Source organism: Microcaecilia unicolor, chromosome 2, assembly GCF_901765095.1.
Source record: "Microcaecilia unicolor chromosome 2, aMicUni1.1, whole genome shotgun sequence".
NCBI lineage: Eukaryota > Metazoa > Chordata > Amphibia > Gymnophiona > Siphonopidae > Microcaecilia > Microcaecilia unicolor.
In genome coordinates this window covers 424,724,303-424,738,608 of record NC_044032.1, presented here as the reverse complement: position 1 = coordinate 424,738,608, position 14,306 = coordinate 424,724,303, and the positions used below count along the sequence as shown (strand labels likewise).

Below are 14,306 nucleotides of genomic sequence, written 5' to 3'. Positions count from 1 at the left end.
CCACGCCTAAATTTACGTGCAGAGCACTATTATTCTACAATTGTGCGTATAACTCAAAACCACACCCTCAATCCACCTCAAAACTTCCATGACTCTCCTATTCATGTACCCCCTTTTTGGACCACATATAAATTTTAGGCGCGGATCCCACACTGCTACGCTAGGGCCCTATTTACTAATGTGTGCTAGCGTTTTTAAGCACACGCTAAAAATAGCACACGTTAATAAAAGAGATACCCATATATTCCTATTGGTGTCTCTAGCATTAACGTACCTATAGCGCAGCTTCGTAAACAGGGCCCCTAGTGTTCTGTAAAGAAAAGTAAGCACCTTCTTTCCTTTATAGAACGGGATCTAGATAGGCGCCTAAAAACAGGTATCCTTTATAGGACTACCCTCATAAGGCCTTTTCGGATATTCAATCTTGCTCTTCTGATGTCATTTGTGTCTGGAGTTGGAAGAAGCACAATCAGCATGGCCCAGCTTCAAGTCTCAAAGCAAGAAGCCAAAAATAGTTGCCCACACATCAGCTATGACACTGCCTCATTTAAACAAACAAAAAGCGATTATGTTGTTCTACCCTACTGAAATTAAGGCAGAGAAAAGGAGGAAAATACAAAATAAATCAAAGATTTCTAGTAACACAAAGCACTTATAAACTTGTGCTTCTTCCAAGAAAATCACACAAATGGGGCACTTTTATGAACTAGTTCACTTATGCATGAACATGCCAGCATGACACCTAATCACTATTCTGCAAATACCTAGACTTCCTAAATCACTATGTCAAAGCTCCATCTCTGGCCATATTCAAATCTAAGCTAAGCACCCATCTTTTTCAGGCTGCTTTTAACTCCTAGTCACCTGTTCCGTACCCATGCCTGTTTTAATCATTCCCACAAGAAGCAATTCGCTTGTTACTGTTTTTCCCACACTGAGGATGGTCAGTGTTTTCAGGACTCCCCTATCTGGTTTTACCGCATGAGCTATACTGCAGTCTTTCTACTGCTGGATTATGTCAGTGTGTACAGTGTACTTGAGATTTTGGGAGGGAGGAGAGGGGGGGAGTTCTCCAACTTCAGCATGTAAGAGACATTTTCCTAACTCTTGTATGGCATTTGGGGGGGGGGGGGGAAAGAGGAGTAGCCTAGTGGTTAGTGCAGTGGACTTCGATCCTGGGGAACTGAGTTCAATTCCCACTGCAGCTCCTTGTGACTCTGGGCAAGTCACTTAACCCTCCATTGCCCCTGGTACAAAATAAGTACCTGAATATATGTAAACCGCTTTGAATGTAGTTGCAAAAAACCTCAGAAAGGCGGTATATCAAGTCCCATTTCCCTTATTTGTCCTATTTGTCTGTCTCCGATTGTAAGCTCTGTGGAGCAGGGACTGTCTCTTGCGTGTTTAGTGTACAGTGCTGCATACGTCTAGTAGCGCTATAAAACTGAGAAGCAGTGGTTAGTAATATTTGCAAGGAGGGCTACACAGGGGTGAAACTTAGGTGCGGCTCCCAATTATACACATAAACTTCAGAATACTGTAAGTTGTGCAGGTATCTGCTGCGCATTGGAGCTCACTCTTACTCCATCTTTATGCCTGGTGTTAAGTGTTTGTGCCTAAATGTTAAGCATGTGTGTACCCAGTTATCCTAGTACACTACAGTCTCAATTATACGACCTTCGCTAGTCTGACAGACCCCCTCCCCCCCCCGGTGACATCACTACATTTATCTCTAATAAAAATCTGTTTTAGAACATTTTTTTTAACATCAGGAACTCTATGCTTTTGTTTATGCATTGTTTGCAGGGTTTATTCAGTTTTTTTCCATATTATCCAACTTTTCACTTATCCGACAATGGGTCGGTTCTGTTTACATCGGATAATCGAGACTATACTGTATTCTATAAAGGAAAGTGGGCACTTACTTATCTTTACAGAATAAGCTCTTTCGGTGCGCTCTGCTATAGACTGCCCCCCCCCCCCCCCAATGCCATACAGGAGTTAGGAAAATGTCTCTTATATGCTGAAGTTGGAGAACCCCCCCCCCTCCTCCCCCTCAAAATCTCAAGTACACTGTACACACTGACATAATCTAGCAGTAGAAAGACTGCAGTATAGCCCATGCGGTAAAACTGGACAGGGGAGTCCTGAAAACACTGACCATCCAAAAACAGTAACACGCACAAGATCCAGCACAAGAGAATGTGTTCTGTGAACAGCAGAGCATGAGGAAACCTTTTCCTTTGCTGTAGTTAACCCGATGTGGTGGCTTGGTAGTGTTTTTAAAAGATGTACACTGCCTCTTGGGTAATAGACTTTGTTGGAATAACACTTCCGTAGTGATGGCTCTCATTTCAAGAGCCTCTTTGGCACTTTTGAGAGAGAAACTTTAAACACTTGCCTTCTCTCTCTTGAGCTGCTTGGTTTCATCACCCAGTTTCTCCCTCCGACTATAAAGGGTTATTTTCATAAACAATGCGATATCACTTCCATCTGTACTTTTCTTACTATGACAAGCATGTTTTCCTGTGCAGCCCACATTAGTCTAATGCACTTCCAACGCCCACACAGGCTTATGCAGTGCAATGTACAGGAGCACGGACTTCTAGCAGTAAAAATTTCCCTGAAAAATAATCCCCTGGTGCGGTTGAGGAAGAAGCTGGTGCCAGACCGTGGCAGGAAACAGAACTGCAGAAGCCTTCTTTTGGCATGAGAAGCAGACAGGACTATTACAAGGGTTGCCCTAGTGGGTCAGACCAATGGTCCACCTAGCCCAGTATCCTGCTTCTAACAGTGGCTAGTCCAGGTCACAAGTACCTGGAAGAGTCCCCAGTGGCAGTAAGATTCCATGCTACCTACCATCAGGGATAAGCAGTGCATTTTCCCCAGGTCTAACTTAAGAACAGTTTATAGGTTTTTTCTCCAGAAATTTGTCCAGACCTTTTTTTAAACCGAGCTACGTTAACTGCTTTTACCACTTGCTCCGGCAATGAGTTCCAGAGTTTAACAACTGCAGTACCACAACACTAGAACATCTGAAATGCTATCTGGCTGTTTAATGACCATATGTGCAGGTCTGGGACCTGACTAACGTTTTAAAACCATTAGAAAGTGAGCTCCCCCTACAGGTTTATACACAGAGTAGCCTCAGCACTAGGAGGGGCCTTTTACCAAGGTGCACTAGCATTATTAGCACATGCTAAACGCTAATGTATTCCTATGGGAGCCTCTAGCATTTAGCGCACACTAAAAACGCTAGCGTGCCTTAGTAAAAAAAACCCTTGGTGAAAAACATCTAAGAAAAAGACTGGGAGAGTAATGGATTGATTCATGTGAAAATCTGATACCACTTTAGGAAGGAATTTTGAATTCCCATGTAAAAATACTGTACTGTAAAAAAAGATGTTGTGTATGGTGGGCAAGTTATTAAAACTTGTTGCAACTCAATTTAAGGCTACCAAGAAGATTACCTTCAAGGAAAGATACTTGACATGAGAGATGTGAATGAGCTCTAAAGGAGGTCTCTTGACTTATGAAAAAAAGCACACTAAGATCCCATGTCCAGTATCTCTTTCATAAAATGAGCGACCAAAGGTAAGGAAAAAAAATCAGTTTTCAGTCCAGTTCCAGATATGACATTAGTAGCTTACAGAAATTTAATAACATGGAGCATTAAAAATTTGGGAGTTTCATTCATATATTGGAAGGATAAATTTGTCTAGACATGAAGTCGTTTTATGTGGGTTGAAAATGGACCATAACTTAACCCCCCCCCCCCGGTTTACTAAACCGCATTAGTGGCTGCCACGTGGCAATGCCGACCCAGACCAATTAGCACATGGCACTAGCGCAGCTTAGTAAAAAGGGGGGTTAGTCATCAAAAAGGTGAACAAGAGAAGGGTGATGCTACAATTTTAAAAAGACCTATAATTACTACTACTACTATTTAGCATTTCTATAGCGCTACAAGGCGTACGCAGCACTGCACAAACACAGAAGACAGTCCCTGCTCAAAGAGCTTACAATCTAATAGACAAAAAATAAAGTAAGCAAATCAAATCAATTAATGTGTACAGGAAGGAGGAGAGGAGAGTAGGTGGAGGCGAGTGGTTACGTTTATGTTGAGAGCTCTTTATCAGAGTACCTGTTAATTTTTGTAGATATTTTATTGAGATTACAGATTAGTCAAACTCCCTCCCATGTAAGGATTCATCACATTTCATCAAATTGCTGCTGGATATTGAAGCAGATCTGTAAGATCTAGTAGAAACTCAACATATTACGTCTCCATATGCTAGTAGACACCAACAAGAAGCTATAGGTGTGATTAGGGAGGTTCTGAATGTCCATCCACTTCCACAGTGGATCCCCACTGAGTTTTTAGTTGTGGAACTATTTTCTATTTGACAATTTTTTGAACAGACAGAGAGACAGCTATGGAAGTTATGGCGGCTCCCTCTTTAGCTAATTTATATGTGGCTAAATTTGAAACAAATTATAACCACATCTCACCTTTTCCAAACAGGATCAGTTTATGGCATAGGTATATAGTATAGATGATTTATTAGTTATGGAATTGGCCAGATGAAGAGCGGAAAAGGTCTGTAGGTTAGTTAAACATATGCAAGGAGCATATACAGTTTACCATACAAGATAGGGTGAGCTCAAGCTTATTTATGTGTTATGATCATTAAGGAGGAAGATTGTTTGCATTATTTCAGAGAAAGGCCTGGCCCATAACATCTTGCTACATTATTCCAGCTTTCACCCTCGCACTCTAAAGGACTGTCTACTATTCATACAGCTTTAGAATAGTGTGTGCAATTACACAGGAATTTAAATTACAGTCAAAGGATTTAGTAGCAACATTCATAGCCCGAGGTTACCACTTCAATATCATCAAAAAGGCATATAAAAGAACACTAATGGGTCCAGTCAGGAACATTCAGCTTCACCTTTCCCTGTGGAGGAAAGCCCTTCAGTATTCAGAAGCTGGCAGGAATTGTGAAGCACAGGGGTCCCGAGGAAGATGTCAGGTGGAGGAGAAAGCAGGAGAGGTAACGGGTGGAGAACAAATCTATTACAAGACAGAAGCAGAGTCCAAGAACAGACAGAGGTCTGTCAGGAAGCACAGGTCAGTGATAGAACAGATGAAGTCAAACAACAGGAATCAACAAAGGCATTCAGAGCTCCATGAGCCCTACAGTATCTGAGGACAAAGGTGGCTGGGAGTTCCAAGCAGGGGCGTATCTGCGTGGGGCCTCAGGGGCCTGGGCCCCCGCAGATTTCGCCCTGGACCCCCCTACCGCTTCCAACCCTCCCCCTCCGTTGCTGTCGCCTACCTTCGCTGGCGGGGGACCCCAACCCCCGCCAGCCGAGGTCCGCGTCCTCCTGCCGGCTGCCTGTAAAATAATTCCGTCAGCTGGCGGGGGACCCCCAACCCCCGCCAGCCAAGCCGAGGTCCTTTCATTTCTAAAGCTGGCGCCGAAAGTTTCTTCTGAGTCTGACGTCGCTGCACGTTGTACGTGCAGGACGTCAGACTCAGAAACAGAATGAAAGGACCTCGGCTTGGCTGGCGGGGGTTGGGGGTCCCCCGCCAGCTGACGGAATTATTTTACCGGCAGCGGCAGGAGGACGCGGACCTCGGCTGGCGGGGGTTGGGGTCCCCCGCCAGCGAAGGTAGGCGACAGCAACGGCGGGGGGGATCGGCAATGGCAGCTGCTGAGGGGAGGGGGATCGGCAATGGCGGCGGCGGGGGGGGGGGGCGGCTATAATGTGCCCCCTCACTCTGGCCCTGGCCCCCCCTACCGCCGCAGTTCAGATACGCCCCTGGTTCCAAGGTATATGCATGTGCAGGGAACCAATTGGTAGAAGCCAGATCTGGTGGATCCTCCTCTTCCTCTATCCCACTCTCAGTGGGTGTACCTCAAGGATCTGTCCTAGGTCCTCTCCTTTTCTCCATCTATACTTCCTCCCTTGGTGCTCTGATCTCAGCTCACGGTTTTCAATATCACCTTTACGCTGATGACTCCCAGATCTAGCTCTTCACACCAGAAATCTCAGCAGAAATCCAGGCCAAGATATCTGCCTGCCTGTCTGACATTGCTGCCTGGATGTCTCACCGCCACCTGAAGCTCAATATGTCCAAAACTGAGCTCCTTATCTTCCCACCTAAACCTACCTCTCCCCTTTCCCCACTCTCTATTTCTGTCGACAACATGCTCATTCTTCCTGTCTCATCTGCTCATAACCTTGGGGTCATCTTCGACTCCTCCCTCTCCTTCTCTGCACATATTCAACAGATTGCTAAAACCTGTCATTTCTTCCTCTATAATATCGCCAAAATTCACCCTCTCCTTTCTGAGTATGCTACCAGAACCCTCATCCACACTCTCATCACCTCTCCCTTGGACTACTGCAACTTGTTTCTCACAGGTCTTCCACTCAGCCATCTCTCTCCTCTTCAATCTGTTCAAAATTCTGCTGCATGATTAATATTTCGCCAAAGTCGCTATGCCCATGATCAGCCCTCTTCTGAAGTCACTTCACTGGCTCCCTATCCGTTTCTGTATACAGTTCAAGCTCCTCTTATTAACCTATAAGTGCATTCACTCTGCTGCTCCTCTCTACCTCATCTCTCCCTACACTCCTTCCCAGGAACTCCGTTCACTAGGCAAATCTCTCCTAATTGCACCCTTCTCCTCCATCGCTAACTCCAGACTCCGTTCCTTTTATCTCGCCGCACCCTATGCCTGGAATAGACTTCCTGAGCCATTACGTCTAGCTCCATCCCTGGCCGCCTACAAATCCGGGCTAAAGGCCTACCTGTTTGATGCAGCTTTTAATTCCTAACTTGTCACCTGCTCGTAACCTTTATCTTGTCTTCCTCTCTTCAATAGTCCCTTTTCCCTATGCGTCCTGTCTGTCCTACCCTTATCCCTATTTGTCCTGTCTGTCTGTCCTGATTTAGATTGTAAGCTCTTTTGAGCAGGGACTGTCTTTCTCTTCATGTTCAATTGTAAAGCGCTGCGTACGACTGGTAGCGCTATAGAAGTGATTTATAGTAGTAGTAGTAGAAGCCTTCAACAAGAACTAATCAACCCAAGAAATCTAGGAAGGCTCTAATCAAGTAGTGCTGCTTCATAGGGTACAGACAGGCAGTAGTATGGGCTGAAGAATGGGCTGAGCTTGCCTTCTATTTAGGATCTGAAAGTGGTACTTAATTAGGCAGTGCCACTGAATACTGGCTCTGACTGGTCATTTTTGAAGTGACCAGATATCTTTATGTGAGTCCCAGCCAATATTCAGCTGGGACCTGCATAAGGCTCAGCGGCTAGTACATAAAAATCTTTTCCCGGATATTCAATGCCAGTCTCCGGACATGGCCCAGCACGAAATATTAGGGGCTAATTCTGCCCCCAGCAGTCATTATTTAAAAAAACTGCTGAGTGCCATGGGTTGAATACTGATTGGTAAGTTTTCAGCTGCAGCTGACAATTCATCTTAATTTAGGAGCTTAAAAGTTATGCTCATAAATTTTGACTTGCCATTCATTTGTCTACATTTATGAGCCTAATATATAAGCCTAGTGCTGAAAATTAGTGCTAAGCTCCTAATTGTTTTCCTAACTGCTTTTGCCACCCACTTGTTATTCTCCTTAATTTAGGAGTTTTGTGAAATTATGAATACAAATTTAGGCATCCAGCCCTAGTAAAATTTCAAAGAGGCCAATTCAGAAGCATAACTCCCAACGTTGGGCGCATAAAAGCTTGGAACACTGGGCTTTAAATTAAAATAATTTGCGAGTATGAATTATTTACCCTTACATCAGGAGAAATCCCACTGCCAAAGTACAAGGCCCCGAGTTATAAGACATGCCTTACCCGGTAGGCTATGAGACCATCCACAATACCAACCATTTAGTAAGAAACAGGGGCATATCTAGGTAGGGCCACGGGGGCATTGGCCTCCACAGATTTAGCCCTGGTCCCCCTACTTTCACCCCCCCCCGCCAACCCTCTCCCATCGCCGTCGTCAGAAGTCCTCTTCAGCGCCGGTTTCCAGCACGTTGCTGATCTGGATTCTGTTTCTGTGAGTCTTTTCTTGACTCCTGACGTCCGCACGTAGGAATGTGCAGGACGTCAGGACTCACAGAAACAAAATCCAGGTCAGCGAATGCGCCGGAGTACACCGGTGCTGAAGAGGACTTCGGCTGGCGGGGGTTGGGGACCCCCACTAGCAAAGGTACCTGGCGGTGGCGGGGGAGAATTGACAGCAGCGGGAGTGGGGTCGATAGTGGCGGAGGAGAGTTGGCGGCAGCGGGGGGGGGGGTCGATAGTGGTGGGGGAGGGTTGGCGGCAGCAGGGGGGTCAAAATGTGCCCCCTCACCTCAGGCTCTGGACCCCCCTCCCACCGAAGTCTAGCTACGTCCCTGGTAAGAAACATCCTTTAAACTTTACTCAGCTCTAATGTTCTGAGAAACATCTAAAAATAAGATCATTATCCACTAAGGTTCATTAGAGATTGAGTCATTTAGAGTTTCTGAGCTGGCAATATTGTTTGCTATCTTCACCAATTCCTAGAGGCCCTGTTTACTAAGCTGTGCTAAGGGTGCCATATGGGTGTCTCTAGCATTTAGCGCACGCTAAAAACGCTAGCACACCTTAGTAAACAAGGCCCTAAATGAGCAAAGCATTTGTGTTGTAATTAAATATGCTTCAGCTTGCTCTAAATTCATTTAAAACTTGAAAGGATTTTCATATATAGGAAAATAAATGCCAAGCTGGATTTGACCAGTGGACTTAGCTTTTCTCCAACAGTGGCCAATCTGGGCCACTTTGAAATACTCAGAAGCAGTGCCGGATTTAGGCATAAGCTAAACAAGCTACAGCTTAGGGCCTCACAAAATTTCAGAATTTATTTTGGTTTTTACAATTCTGTGTGGCTTTTTATGTGCAGAGCAGACATCCACAGTTGAAACAACAAAATTCACTTTAAATACTTTGCTATTAAATAATTAAAAGGCATATATATGTTTTCAATTTTTTCATGGCCACCCAAGGTCCTGTTTTAGTACGCACCTTTGTGAGACCTTCTGGTGTAACTTTTTAACAAGGGGCCTCCAAGCTTTATATAACTTAGGGCCTCACCAAGTCTAAATCCAGCACTGCCCAGAAGATCCCAATAGAAAAACCTGTTCTATATTGCTCATGCCCAAAAGTAAAAGATGGAGACAGCTCAGTCAGGCTGGCTAACATTTATGGCCCCTGCCCTCCAGGAACTCCTCAAAGCCTTTTTTTTTTAAACTGAGTTATACTACTGGATTGACCACATTCTCTTGCAATAAATTCCACAGTTGCCTGAAAAACAGCTTTCTTCTGTTTTAGTCTCCAAAGCTATTCCTCCAGTATCATATGTTTAGTGTGATTATTATTTCTTATATTTTGATTTGTACGCTGTTTTGAAATTTTATGACCAGCAAAACATAAATAAGTAAAGGGAAAAAAAAAGTTTGCTAATGACCTCTCAACGATCGAGGTTATTTCAGAAAATGTCAATGTTCTTCTCTTAGGCTCCAATGCTCAGAACCTACCACCGGTGATAAGAGCCAATTAGCTTTGGATTAGCACTGACACTAATCTGCACAGAATGTTCAGAGGGCTTTAGCGCAGGAATCGTGTGTGCCAAAGATGACCGCAAATTTTATTTAAATGTAGTCAAACGTATGTTAATGAGGTAATTTGCTATGCCCTCCCAATGCTCGAACAGTGCACAAACAAACCCTGCTCTTACCGCTGGAATCCTACCGCCAGCACGGAACTGGCATTAGGGGGGCTTGAAAAGAGTATTTCTTAAGATTTTGTGTTTAAAATCCACCAGTTTTGATTTGTTTCAGAAGTGGAAGGAAGACCACACAAGCATCTAAATACCGGTACTGAGAAACAAATTTCTGCAAGTTCAAGCAAACCCAAAAATGAAAGCACACATTGGCACCTGTTTTCTGCACTTAAATATAAGCCTTTTGAGTGAAAAAATAATTTTAAAAGTTTGTATTTAAAGGTGCAGACGTAGGCGTCACTTCAGAGTTTGCCTAGGCATGCGCACAAGCGCTGTGCTTGCCACAAAACTCTTGTGAATGTGCACCAGGCACATTTCTCCCCCTTACTTTTGGTCTCACAGGGCGCTGATCCTGTGGGTTGGGGCAGGCGCTGTTCATTTTGAGCAATGGGGCCTTATTGTTTTCAATGAACTGTGAAATAAATAGAAAAACCCAAGGAAGACATCCTACTGACAAATGAAGTGCAGTAAGTGTGCAAACACAGTACCTTAATCTGTGGATAAGACTTCTTATTCTTTTCACTTGAAGCACCAGGAAGTCCACCATGGGATGGCCCTTCGCACACATACCGGAAACGAAAACCCCGCTATGGAAAGACAGATTGATAACAATGTTCACACTGTTTTATTTTAGTTATTTATTTATTAGGATTTACTTACCGCTTTTTTGAAGAAATTCACTCAAGGTGGTGTAAAATAAGAATAAATCAAATATGAGCAATAGGCAATTACAGCAGTAAAAATATTAAAATAACAATACAAAGTACAGCATACTTTACACATACTACCCCTCTCCTCAAGTCGCTTCACTGGCTCCCTATCCGTTTTTGCATCCTGTTCAAACTTCTTCTACTAACCTATAAATGTACTCACTCTGCTGCTCCCCAGTATCTCTCCACACTCGTCCTTCCCTACACCCCTTCCCGTGCACTCCGTTCCCTGGATAAATCCTTCTTATCTGTTCCCTTCTCCGCTACTGCCAACTCCAGACTTCGCTCCTTCTGTCTTGCTGTGCCCTATGCCTGGAATAGACTTCCTGAGCCCCTACGTCTTGCCCCATCCTTGACCATCTTTAAAACTAGATTGAAAGCCCACCTCTTTAACATTGCTTTTGACTCGTAACCACTCGCCTCCACCTACCCTCCTCTCCTCCTTCCTGTACACATTAATTGATTTGATTACTTTATTTTTTGTCTATTAGATTGTAAGCTCTTTGAGCAGGGACTGTCTTTCTTCTATGTTTGTGCAGCGCTGCGTATGCCTTGTAGCGCTATAGAAATGTTAAATAGTAGTAGTAACACAATATGTAATAGAACATTATAATTGATAGTGAAGGGTAAGGCAAAGTTGTAACATATAGATGGGTAAGAAAGTAGGAGAAAGTAGGAAGAGTTAGAAAGTAAGGTGACTGATTTAAAGAAAGTTGCACATGAGGTCAGAGAGATGGTTAAATATTATCTCAGCTAGGGTAGGAGTGGATAAACATGTCCCGCTGCAGTATGTGCAGCCCAAGTCACTCCTTGTGTGTGTGTGTGTGTGTGTGTGTGTCTGTGTGAGTGAGACTAACAAGTGAGTTACTTCTCCTATTAAAGGCCTGGTTGAAGAGCCAAGCTTTCACCTGCTTCCTGAAGTAGAGAGTCTTGTGTTAAGCCCAAGATGCCCCATTCTCTCAGTGGTAAAGACACAACCCCCTCCTTCCAATGCACAAAATTTGAGGATTAGCCAAGAACACATGAATGGAAGTGATGCTCCCAGTGATCCCTCTTTCTGATCCTCCTACTGCTGTCAGGGCCCTGATTAGTGCCTTACCCAGCAGCTCTACCTGGAAGCAGCCTATGACAGCAATTTACAGTAAAACAGCCATCACATCACTTTACTCAGTAAAACAGCTGAATCTGCAAGTTCGCTGTGCCCCACCCTTAATTTACAGTACCTTCTCACTAAAATATTGCTGTTAGTTTTCCAGTTTCATAATTGCTTCTATGGTAGGAAAGAAGCAAATAGAGTCATTCCGTGTCACTTGAAGGAAAGTGCTGCAAATTGGAATGTCTCATTACAGCCGTGCATTTAATACACCTACCAAAAATCAACCTGAAAGGCCAACTAGTTTAGAAACTACAGCAGCCTCAACATCGCTGTAAATTGATTTTTGCCGTTTGTTTTGGCAAAGTTTGAGCCTAAACCATTCAAAATGTAAGAGGACTAGGAACATGGGGTTTTGCCAGTTCATTAAGCCCTAAAAGTAGTGCAGGTTCTCCAAATATCCCCCTTGTACTACTAAAAGTTCCAGTTTTACAGCTTCTGGAAGTTGGCCCAAAATGTCATTTTTGCTCAGGCGACATTTTGCAACCCTTTACTTGAGGTCCCCTAGAACCTCCAATTTTTAGTCTTTTGAACTAAAATTTTGCACAGCTTAGTTGTTTATCATAACGAAACTATGTACCAAATTTCATCAAAATCTGAGATGGTGAGGTGGGGACCCCTGGTCCACTTGACACGGAATGGACTCAATAATGACATTTGGGCATATATATTTCACTGAATTACAGCCCTAATGATTTTGTGAAGGTAATTAAGGCAAAGAGTTCATTCAATAAGCTATGCATCACATGCTTGTTTTGTCAGTCACTTTTTAGGAATTCCAAAAAAGTAAATAAATAAAAAATACAACCAGCACTGGAGCTCAAATTCATTTGCCTATGAGATTTCACAGCTCTGTGTTCTAAACCACTAAGTGTCATTGTGAGAGCTTCCTTTTAAGGAAAAGCTTAAATACTGGGTTTTAAGAGTGAAAGTTGTTCAATGCTGGCTAAATTTAAGCAGCAAAACGTTTCCTTATTATATACCCCATGCTGTCCTAGCTATAACACATATTACTCATTTTCTTCTGAAAATGACTAGATTACCACAGCCATTCTTGTTCTGTTGTTTTCAGGTTTGAAGCACTAGCTTCTCACTTTCACTTGCACGCTCCATTCCAACTACTCCTTCCCAAAGCACAACACTAAACAAGTGCAAGTCCCTTTCCTCTTCTCAAATGAGAGCAAGACGATACAAAGGGGCCGATATTCAGACTGCGGCTGACAGTGGTGTTCCTTGGCCTGCTGCCACCTGGCGCGGATCACCGCTATACACGCCCCCCCCCCCCCCCCAGGTGCACTGCTTACCTCCTGGGGTGCTGGGAGCAGCCACGCGGCTGTTGGCTCCACCGGTTTCCCTGCTCCCTCTGCCTCAAAACAGGAAGTAACATCAGAGGGAGTAGAGAACCGGCGGAGCCAACAGCCGCATGGTTGCTCCATGCACCCCCCCCCCCCCCCCCCCCGCAGCGTGCACCCGGGGCAGACCGCCCCCACCGCCCTGCACTCGGTATGCCGCTGGTGGTTGCACTGAGCCCGGATATTCAATGCTGGGCCGTTCCATTGACTGGCATTGAATAACCAGTTTATTTTAGGCTGGTTTAAACTTAACCTGCCAAGTCAATATTCAACACTGACCGGTTAAGTTTAAAATGGCCACAGATAAGCCTGCTATTTCGGCACCCAATTTGGCCGCCAAACTTAGCCAGCAATGACCTGAATATTTGCGGATAGCCAGCTATATTACACAATATAACCGGCTGGCCGCTAACGGGAAGATTCGATATATGGCGCCTCAAATATCCGCACGACATAAAATTACGCCTAGGATTATTCTATAAGATTTAGGTGCAGCATTTACAATACGCTTAGTTGATATCCCAGCGCCTACAACTATGCGCATCCATTTACACCAACGAAAACGTGGCATAAATCCCTGAGCATAGATTTACGTGGACTGGGCCATATACTGTAACAGTACGTGTAAATTTGGGAATGCCCACGAAATGCCCATAGCCATGCCCCCTTTTGAACTGCGTGATTTAGAATTTAGGCGCAGTTAATTACAGAATATGCTTAGCGAGTTATGCATGTAAATTCTAATTATTGCCAATTAGTGCTCATTATTGGGCTGTTAACAACATTGATTGGGCTCGTTAAGCCAATTAAGTTATGTATGTTGTTATGGAATATGCTTAGATTTTGGCACAGATCTTTAGGCGCGCTATATAGAATCCAGGGGTAAGCGCTGACTGCAAATATTCAGCTTGAGATAACTGGTTATCTCTGGCTGAATTTTCGCGGGTAGCCAGTTAAGTGCCATTTAACCAGCCAGGAGCCATTCCTGGACGGTTATACAGCGTTGAATATTGGGGCGGAAAGGGATTTCTTGCAGTCCATACCCAAATATCCCGGTAAATGTATCTACAACTTTAAAAAGAAAGAACTAAGGGGCCCTTTTACTAAAGGTTAGCATGCATTAACAGAATTATCACACGCTAAATGCTGCGTGTCTTAGTTTATAGCTATGGGCCACATGGCACACACACTAAGCTTTTGTAAAATGGCCCCTAGGTACAGAATGAATAAACCATTAAAAAAAACAAACCTCTA

The 14,306-nt window shown here is 44.0% G+C and overlaps 1 protein-coding gene across 2 annotated transcripts in view; it reads right to left on the bottom strand.

Moving 5' to 3' along the window:
• NFKB1 (nuclear factor kappa B subunit 1) overlaps window positions 1-14,306 on the bottom strand; it is a 205,836-nt gene that overhangs the window by 102,562 nt on the left and 88,968 nt on the right. For both annotated transcript variants that reach the window (XM_030190754.1, XM_030190755.1), the window contains one exon: window positions 10,326-10,424. In XM_030190754.1, the coding sequence (XP_030046614.1) occupies window positions 10,326-10,424 (99 nt within the window). The remainder of the gene's footprint in view (window positions 1-10,325; window positions 10,425-14,306) is intronic.